Raw genomic sequence first — 9,550 nt, 5'->3', positions numbered from 1 at the left:
CCTCCCTCAGCAGAGACAAAGCGCTTTTCAGAAAAGCACTGAGAACATGGGGGGGGGGGGGGGTTTGATTGCAAAGGGAAAGGGAAAGGCGTGGCCCAGAAGGGAGACCAGGAGAACCTGAAAAAAAAGAAAGAGGGGGTTTTTCATCTGACCACTGTCTCCCGGCCCCCGGATCAAGTGAGTGCTTCTGACACAAAGGCTATCTCCAGGTGACTCCACGGCCTGTGGAGGAGACACTGTCTCATGCTCAGGAAGCTTAGCCTTGAGCCCCAGGCTCCTGGAAAGGGGCAGATCACCGCTGGCTGGGTTTTCTCCCCAGACGTGCTGCCTCACCCAGGACGAGTTAGGCTCTATCAGCAACAGCCGGAAGATGGAAAGAAGGATGTGTTTGGAAGCCTAGTCTCCTTTGCTCCAGTGCCTTGCTTCTTAGTAACAGTGGTTTTCTTGGTAACAGTGGTTTTCTTGGTAACAGCGGGTTTTCCTGGTAACAGTGGTACTTGCCGCCTTTGGAGGCAGGGAAGAAAGGGACTAACGTGGGTGGGAAATCACTATTCTGGTAGACTCTTCTGAATGCTCTACAAAACTTTACCAACAACACGGGACAGATTTCACATCAAGATCTTGAATCACAGTTGCGTACATAATATAATGACCATGGGTAGACGAATACTAATACCTCAAATTACCTGAGACGAAAAGGAAAGAAAAGAAAGACGACGGGTAATAAAAAGGTCCTGCTGGTCTAGCGGTCCAAGATGCACCTGGTCTCACATCTCCGCAGCATCCCTGGCTCCGACCTCCGTCTCAGTGATGGCGATTCCAATGGCGAGGCTGCCGTTGTCAGAGAAGAGCTGGGCCAGTGAAGTGTTAAGAACCAAGCAGTCCCCATCGGTGATGACTGAGTCCACACACTCCAGGACAGATCTCGGGGTGGCCTCCCATTTGAGCCGCCTGTGGTTTCTGTTGAGCTCCAGGCGATAGGTGAAGCAGTCGGCCTGGGTGGGGGTCCCAATCAGCATCATGGTGGCAAAGAACTGAGGGTGCCCTTCGTGTCGTTCCTGTTTCCTGAGCACCAGCAGGAAGTGATGGCCAAGGCAGGAGTGCATGATGATCCAGTCGGCTGGCGCGGGGAGGTGCATGTCCGTGGCCAGGAAGACTATCTCCGCCCCCTGCAGGATGTCAATCCTGTGGATTTGCCGCAGGTGAGGAACCACCACCTCCAGGTGGCCTTCCCACTGGCAGGAGAACAGTGGGCATATACAGGGTGTCACCTGAGCGCTGTGCAGTCCCGGCTCCTGGTGGTGGAGGTGGCGGGGACGGGCATGCTGATACAGTTGGTTGTGGTGACAGTGGTGGCGATGGTGGTGAGGAAGGTGGTGTGGGTGGAAGCTACCTTGCTCTGCGGAGTTCTGAGTGATGGATCGTCTACTAGACACATACTGGAAAGAAAGAGAAACGTGTTAGTGGGGTGTGAGGCTTGTCTCTGGAGCAGAGTGTGGCTCTCCTGATATTAGAGATTAAATCTCCTCTAATAATTAATTATTAAAGGTAGATTGTACAGTGTAGGCATGGATTGTTCGTTTGTTTTCTTCTTTTTCTCTTTCTTTTTTCTTTCTTTCTCCCCTCCCCTGCCCTCCTCCCTCCTTCTTTCTTCCTTTCTTCCTTCCTTCCTTCCTTTCTCTCTCTCTCTTTCCTTCCTTCTTTCTTTCTTTCTTTCTTTCTTTCTTTCTTTCTTTTCTTCTCTCTTTCTTGGGATTAACCCCCACTGCTATCTCCATACTCACAGGCTAGCTCTCAAAATGGCTTTGCCTGATAAATGTAACTCTCAATTTTCATCAAAGTTTGCCTGCAACAGATGGAGACCAACACACAAAACCACAACTGGTCAAAATGCAGAGAGGTCATGAGGTGCCCAGCCACAACCAAAATATCTACAACACAACTCTGGCACTTTGTGGGCGAGGGGTGACTCTAAGAGCCAGAGGATCAGGATGTCTGCTGTGAAACTGTGTCTCCTAGAAATGACCGAGAAATGACAAGATGTTGCAACAACGTGGCTGCCTAAGCAAGACCTGAAGAACAACTCCAATAAGCATGCTAATATGGAATGGGAAATCTCATGGGGCCCCACCCCTAGACAAAGAAATACAGGCAAGTAATGAATGCTGAAGTAGGGGAGAAATGGTCTTCCCCAGGGATGACCCCACTAATTAGTAATATAATACCAAGTGACCAGAGCTGAAATTGTGTACATAACACAACACTAAACAGATTCAGCAGGTAGTTATATATGTATACATATATAATAGATAGATAAATGATAGATTGATAGATGTAACACTAACAAAGGAAAAGAAGACATCAATTTCAGAGAGAGAGAGAGAGAGAGAGTGCAAGGAGAAGTAGGAGAGTTTGGAAGGAGGAAAGGGAAGGGAAAAAGATGTAATTATATTTTAATTTAAAATGTTAGAGTAGTAATATAAGTGAGAGGAGTGAGGGGAGACGGCTCAGTGGGGAAGCACTTGCTGTCAAGCCTGATAGTCTGACTTCCAGCCATAGGGACCACATGGTAGAAGGGAAGGGGGCAAATTTTCTTAAGTTGTCCTCTGACCTTCCCAACTGTACTGTGATGTAGTGTACACACACACAAACACACACACACACATACACATACATACAAACGCACACACATATACATACATACAAACACACACATACAAACACATACACATACACACATACAAACACACACACATACACACACATACAAACACACACACATACAAACACACACATACACACACATACAAACACACACACACACACACACACACTCATGGGCTTGTGTGTAGTAGCTGAGTAGTTAAGTGCTGGACTTGGGTTTGATCCCCAGAACCCACATTAAACAAACCACGACAATCCCTGGGTTTAGTGGTGCACACTTGTAGCCCCAGTGCGGAGAAGAGGAGGAGGTCGTGCAGACCCCTGGGACTCCCTGGCCAGTGACTCTCCCAGTTTACACGGGGAGTTCCAGACCAATGAGAAAAGGGGAGAAGAGGAGTAGGGGATGTGTCTGAGAAATAACATCAAGGCTGTCCTTTGGCATTCGCAAGTGCATATACAGGACATACATTATACACACACTCACACGCACTCACACATACACACATACTAAGAAACAAGGGACATCATTGGTGTCTTGGGAAGGGAGAGATTGGGATTCTGTATACGTAACTAGGGAAATTCAATATTTATGTCTTTCTGACTCTATAAAAAGATTCTCAAGTAATAGGTACTGTCCCCTCTCAAACGGCACGCCCTGGGATGACCGTCCATCATAAGCAGCAGTATTCCCCCCACTCGACCTGTGTATTGCTTTCTTGATGTTTGCTGCTGATTTTCATGTAGACAATGGTGATCCACAGATGGTTTTCCTTTTGGATCATGATTACCATACAGAAAAGGAAACCGTCTGTAACAGTACTTTGTCTTTCCCATGTTCCCAGGGCTCACGCTATCCATCACTCTTCTAAGCCCTAAGTTAACATGTGGGACACAGGGGTGATTGTGTGCAGTCACAGACTCCAGAAAGGGGACACCGCCTGGGACCCCCAGCACCGTCCCGACAGACACATTTCTCCCTGTTCCTGCCCCTCCACTCTGTAGCCTCCTCATCCCCAGGCAGCTTCTACCACGGGAACCTCCACTCTCTGTTCTTCATGGCAATGTGTCCATAAATACTCTCAAAATCAGACCCATGGCAACACTCTCTGATCAGGCATCCATAAACACTTGCTACGGGCAGACACTACAGGTAACAGGTATATAGACAACAAGCAGAACAGACCCAGTGCCCCTCAGTGTGTGTGGTACAGACACCAATTCTAATTAATCACAGTTTTGATGGGAATCTTCCTTGTGATGCAGGGCCTGTGACTCGTAATTTTTTATCAGAAGAAATAGGTCTTGCTAGTAACAAGCCTGAGAGTACAGAACTGGTAAATGATAGCGTAGGCTTCATTTTTACATCTCCTGACTCTGGACACAAGCACATCCCTCCCTGCCCAGATATGCACACTTTCTGTTCCCTCTCTCCTGCATCTCAGATTCTTTAACTAGTTGGTAGGATGCAACTCACGGTGGTACTCTGTAGTGAGTCAGGCGTAAGGCCTTCATCTGAAGCGGTTTCCTAGGCTACCCTCTTGAGACAAAAGTCCCTTCCACTACTTTGGAGCAACTGTTCTCTCAGCTTGCTCCAGTTCAGAGGACAGGGGGAAAGTCTGTCTTTCACACTTGCCACATTGACTCTCAGAGGAAACCTCTCCCAGCTCTCTGTGGGTAACAACTACAAAGCCTGGCTTCCCTTTCTGTAGCGTATACATGAACACATACATACATATATCCATCCATACGAGCGCACACGGGCATATACATGCGTAAGTCTATGCGAGCACTGCTGTGTGATGCACGCACTGCGTATATGAACACATATACACAATACACGGCCATGGTCTCGTAGCAGTGACTGTCACTGACAGGCAGGTGGGTGGGTGTCAGGGGAGCTCTGCTTTCAAGTTTTAAATGTCCGAAGCTGGTGTGTGTGCTCTCCTGGAGGACTTGAGCTCTCAGGGGTATTTCGTGTAGCCCTTGCATGCTAAGCTACCAATGGCCTACTGATTCTTCTTCTTCCATATTCTACTGCAAGGGAACAGTTGTCTCCAGCAGCAAAACGACAGGCTGGGTTCTAGAATCCTGCTACTGATGGGTCTGACTTACCCTTCAGAGTTCATATGGGGAAAGGCAGAATCAACTCACTTGTATCCTCTACTAAGTGTTAGGCACTATGGAAGGTAGATACTTTTAAAGTGATTTTTTTTTTCATTTATTTTTTTCCACAGTAGAAAACAATTTCCTCCATGAATGTATAGTGTACAGACCTGGCAGGTAAACCAGTTCTTCTGTGTGCTGGGGCCTTGGACTCTCATAGAGAACCCTACAGTATGTCTTGTAGAAGTGTCTGAGAAGTCTATTTTCCCATCTAGTTTTTTTAAGGTTTTATTTATTTTATGTATGTGAGGACACTGTTGCTGTCTTCAGAAACACCAGAAGAGGGCATCCGATCCCATTACAGATGGTTGTGAGCCGCCATGTGGTTACTGGGATTTGAACTCGGGTCCTCTGGAAGAGCAGTCAGTGCTCTTAACTTCTGAGCCATCCCTCCAGCCCCTTCCCATCTATTTTTTTTTCAAGCATCACAACAGGAACACAATGGGATATATATTGTCGTATATAGGGATAGTTGAGTATCAGGAGGTTCTTCTTGGCTTTCCTATATATGAGTCCAATAGCATTGAGTAAGTCAATTTTCTTTTTGGGAAAAATATTTCCCTCAAAGCATTGTCAGGAGATCGTATGAAACAATGCTTGTAAAGCAATAATAAAAACTAGGTCAAGTAAAAACCAGGGTGATTGATGCCTGTGATGCCAGCACCAGGAAGCTGCGTGCAAGCATTGAGAGCTCATCCCATTCATCTTCAACTAGATAGTGAGTACTGGGCCAGCCTGGGCTATATGAGACTTTGTCTCAAAAAAGGGAAAATCAGCCAACCAAACAAATAGCACCACCTTCCCCTGCCCCACTGAGAAATACTGTTGTTATACCACCATTTAGATAGGAATGAAAACTTTAGCAACCTTTGGTGACCTTGAATCTTGGTCTTCACTTGCTGCTCAATCTTGAGAGATTAACTTTCACACTGGGCAGCAACTTGGCTGAACACCAGCCACCATGAAATCCCAGAGGCCTCAGTCTTGCTGTTGGTCTAGGCTGCCCCAGTGCTGCCCCAGTGCTGGCCCAGGACAACAGGTTGACTGGAGAGTTCCATCTCTGAGCATATTATCTTCCACAGGCCTCTCCCCAGTCCGTGTTCTATCTTCTCCATTCTGTGTAGTATGTGTGCTCCATTAGCTATCATAATGTATAATGTAGAGAGATGTTTGAAGCAGTGGTTCTCAAACTTCCTGGTGCTGAGACATTTTAATACAATTCCTCGTGTGTGGTGACCCCCCAACCATAAAATTATTTTCATTGCTACTTCATAACTGTAATTTTGCTAATGTTATGAATTGTTATGTAAATATCTATGTCCTATGATGGTCTTAGGCAACCTCTGTGAAAGGATTCTTTGACCCCCAAAAGGTTTGCAACCCATTGGTTGAAAATCACTGCTTTAAAGTATTTGGGAGGAAGTCGGTGGGTTATATGAAAATATGAGGCTAGCTATATAACAGATGCGCAAATCCCTTTTATAAAAACAACACTAAAATTCAAGGACTTTAGTATCCACTAAGTCCCATGGGCACTAAAAGAGGACCACATGCAATGGAGCTCTAGAAGTTCACACTGGAGGGGCAGCTACTCTTAGTGTGAGGTGACATTACACTGTGTGAAGATAGAAGGTGGCTTGTCTAAGCAAGAACAGAAGTATCAGAGAAGCCAGAGAGAGCACAAGGTGCATTGGAAGGAGTGTTGAGAGCATTCCTAGAAGCTGACCAGTCTGGTATAGATGGCGTGTACTGAGGTCATATCGCCAAGCTCTTGTAAGCCAAGCTATGGCCGAAATGACCTCCATGCCAAGCATGGGGTAGCAGGAGACTCAAGAGATTCAGTTGCTAGCTCTAAGGAGCTCCTGTGGGTAGTGCAGCATTTTTGCAGCAAACGGGTGAGCCTGCTCCAAATTGGCATTCAGAACGGGACCAGCAGAGTGTCCCTTCCTTGTCCCACTATCAGACCCAACTCACGACCCTTCCACCTCGGTTTCCGGTTACTGGCTTTTGGTTTTATCTTCCACCATCACTAGCTATTTTTTCTTTTTTTTTTTTAATTGCTTCGATGTCATGTGGTAGACAGGGCACAATCAGTGGAGACTGCAGCAAATGACTATGCAAATTGGGAAGGGTATTATGAACTCGCAGAGACCTGTACACTCTGCACTCTGAGGAAGAACCTGAAATAAATGCAGCCTTAATTCCCCATTTCTCCTTGTTCCATCTTTTGATGCAAAATATGTTTCATTTAAATGATCCCGGGCAAGGGAGGTCACAGGGCTGCTGGCACGGAAAAGGGATTCGTTTAATTGGCAAAATGCTAATCGTTTTTGGAAAATGAATTCTAATCTTCCCATCTCATACAGTGGATGTGTGAGTAATTACTTTCCTTCACCAAACTGTTAATGCAACATTAGTGATTACGCTAATTAAAACTAATGAACTCTTACCACTGATAAACCCTCAGTCAGACAGCGGATGCCCTCCTTCCATTGCTCGGTTCAACTTCCCATTTGGAAGAGAGGTTTTGAATTAACCTTTAGAATAATGCACAAAATTGGGTTTAGAAATGTTAGGCGTTATAGACTGGGTATAATTCTATCCCTAACCATTAGTGAGGCTATTTCCACCCAGGGTGTAATTGAATTTTAAAACACATTTCTTAATTTGATCAGCCACACTCCTATGATTGGTGGTAACGGCTGCCCTTCGGAATCCTGGCTTCAGAGAGGAGATCTGTCCTTGGAATTATCTGTGACCCCTTTCTGCAGCTTCTGCTCCCTGTGCTCAGAAGGATCACCCAACGGGTTGTTTTTCTTTCCACTCACCTCCAGGAACTGGGCCATGCTACTTGAAGAGGAAAAGGATCCCGCGCCTGGCTTTAAATGATGCTTGTTCATGCTGGTGACCTGAGGACTGAACCCTGGTGGAGGGGACAGATTCGATGTGGCCAATGCCTTTTATTCAAGAGTGGGAGAGCAAATAGGTTGAGTGGCATGACATTTGGGGCAAGGACTACAGAATGGGGAGAATGTCAGGGCCTGACCGCATGTTCACAGTCAGGTCAGCCAAGAAGTCAGAATGAATGTGCCTTGGTGTTTTAGTGTTTAGATGTTCTCAGTTTCTGGGAAAGGACAGTCAGAGGTAAAAGCTAAACATTGCTCATTTGGTTTCTCTGCTTCTCTTTTCCTCAAAATCTGCAGTGGCTGTGAACATCACAAGCCTGGGGGCTGTGTACAGGGCATTGGAACTCTTCACAGACGGCAAGTGAACTAAGCAAGAGAAGTGAGAGAAGCCACACTTAGGCTTCGTCACTGAGATGGGGGGAGGGCACCACAGTGTAGCACACGCTCTCTTCACTTTCGCAGGTTCAGTGCTTAGCTGAATTTCGGGGTATATCTGGGTGACATGTTCCTGTGGACCATGGACCATGTCTGCATTCTTCTTTAAAATATGCTCACATAGAGAACGGGATCTAATTGCATACACTTTTAACACTGTGCTCCGGGGGCTGTCAATGCCTGGTTCAGGAATTCACACCTCAGCATGATCACCTAACGTTTTATTGGAAAAGACCCTACACCAGAGATAATGAGTACAATTGCCTCAATTGGTATCTGTATTTCTGATTCACACCAGATGCTGCTAATTAACACTTATGCATGGGTTCTCATTGGGGAAATTAGTGGCTTGTCAATCAGTGTAACAGATGCTAAGAATGGACTCTCTGTGGTGTGTGAGGATCAGTTGAGGGAAGTCAGACAAATTCCTCACTTGAAGAGGTCCTGAAAGACCCTTCTCTGAATATTTGGTACCCAGCCTCTGAGACAGAACTTTTGGTAGCTGGAGAACTTTAAGAGTTCCAATTTTACTTCATTACATACTGTAATTTCAGCACTTGGGAGGCTGAGGCAGAAGGATCACCCTGTGCTTGAGGTCAGCCTGGGCTATAGGGAGAGACCCTGCCTCCAAGGGCCAAGCTGCCCTTTCAATCCTCACATTTATAACTGTAGATTAGTGCTGTGCTCAGCCTCCATCAGAGAAGCTCCTTAGAGCAGAGAAGAGCAGTTAAGGCAGAGACTCAAAACTGGCCAAAGTGCCAAGAGTAAGTGATGGTGGAGTGCTTTCCCCTAAACGGGACATCTGTATTTCCCTCTCCAAGGCTCAGGGAACATCGCTGAAGGTGGAGTAGAAAGAATGTAAGAGCAGAAGATAGGAGGATGGGCAGAAGTCCATCTTTTGGACGTGACATGGCCACTGCACTCATAAACTCACTGAACCTGTGGTTATAGGCACAAGACTGGTCCAGCTAACATTTCATCATGGCTGGGAGGAGGCCCTCTACTTCATGAGCAGGAACTATTGACAGTTAATTGTTGCTGGGGGAGAAGGTGTCACTTTCTTCAATGGTGTAGCCACTCACTGATCAGTGGCTCTTGTGCCAGAAAAAAAAAAAACAAAAACAAAAAAACCCAAACCCAAAACCAAACCCAAAACCAAATCCAAACCCAAAAGCCTACCCATTTCATGTAAGCAACTCTAACTGGATGAGTGAATCCCATGTAAAAGGAAGCCGTGGAGTGGGAGGGACCTTGTTTTAGAGAAGGTTGCAGAGAGAGGGGGATGGGAAGGCAATGAAAAGGACTGAAATTCATTATATTCATGGGTGACACTGCCAAAGAATGAGAGGGGGGGGGAGAAAGAGAGAGAGAGAGAGAGAGAG

General features: G+C 46.2%; 1 protein-coding gene across 1 annotated transcript in view; it reads right to left on the bottom strand.

Moving 5' to 3' along the window:
• Positions 1-256: 256 nt before the first annotated feature.
• Siah3 (siah E3 ubiquitin protein ligase family member 3) overlaps positions 257-9,550 on the bottom strand; it is a 67,632-nt gene continuing 58,338 nt past the window's right edge. Inside the window, exon 2 of the mRNA XM_031361624.1 lies at positions 257-1,439. Coding sequence (XP_031217484.1) covers positions 768-1,439 — 672 coding nt within the window. The 3' untranslated portion in view covers positions 257-767. The remainder of the gene's footprint in view (positions 1,440-9,550) is intronic.

This window comes from Mastomys coucha, unplaced genomic scaffold (assembly GCF_008632895.1).
Source record: "Mastomys coucha isolate ucsf_1 unplaced genomic scaffold, UCSF_Mcou_1 pScaffold9, whole genome shotgun sequence".
Lineage (NCBI taxonomy): Eukaryota > Metazoa > Chordata > Mammalia > Rodentia > Muridae > Mastomys > Mastomys coucha.
The sequence above is the reverse complement of the archived record's forward strand: the minus strand, read 5'-3'. Positions and strand labels throughout refer to the sequence as shown.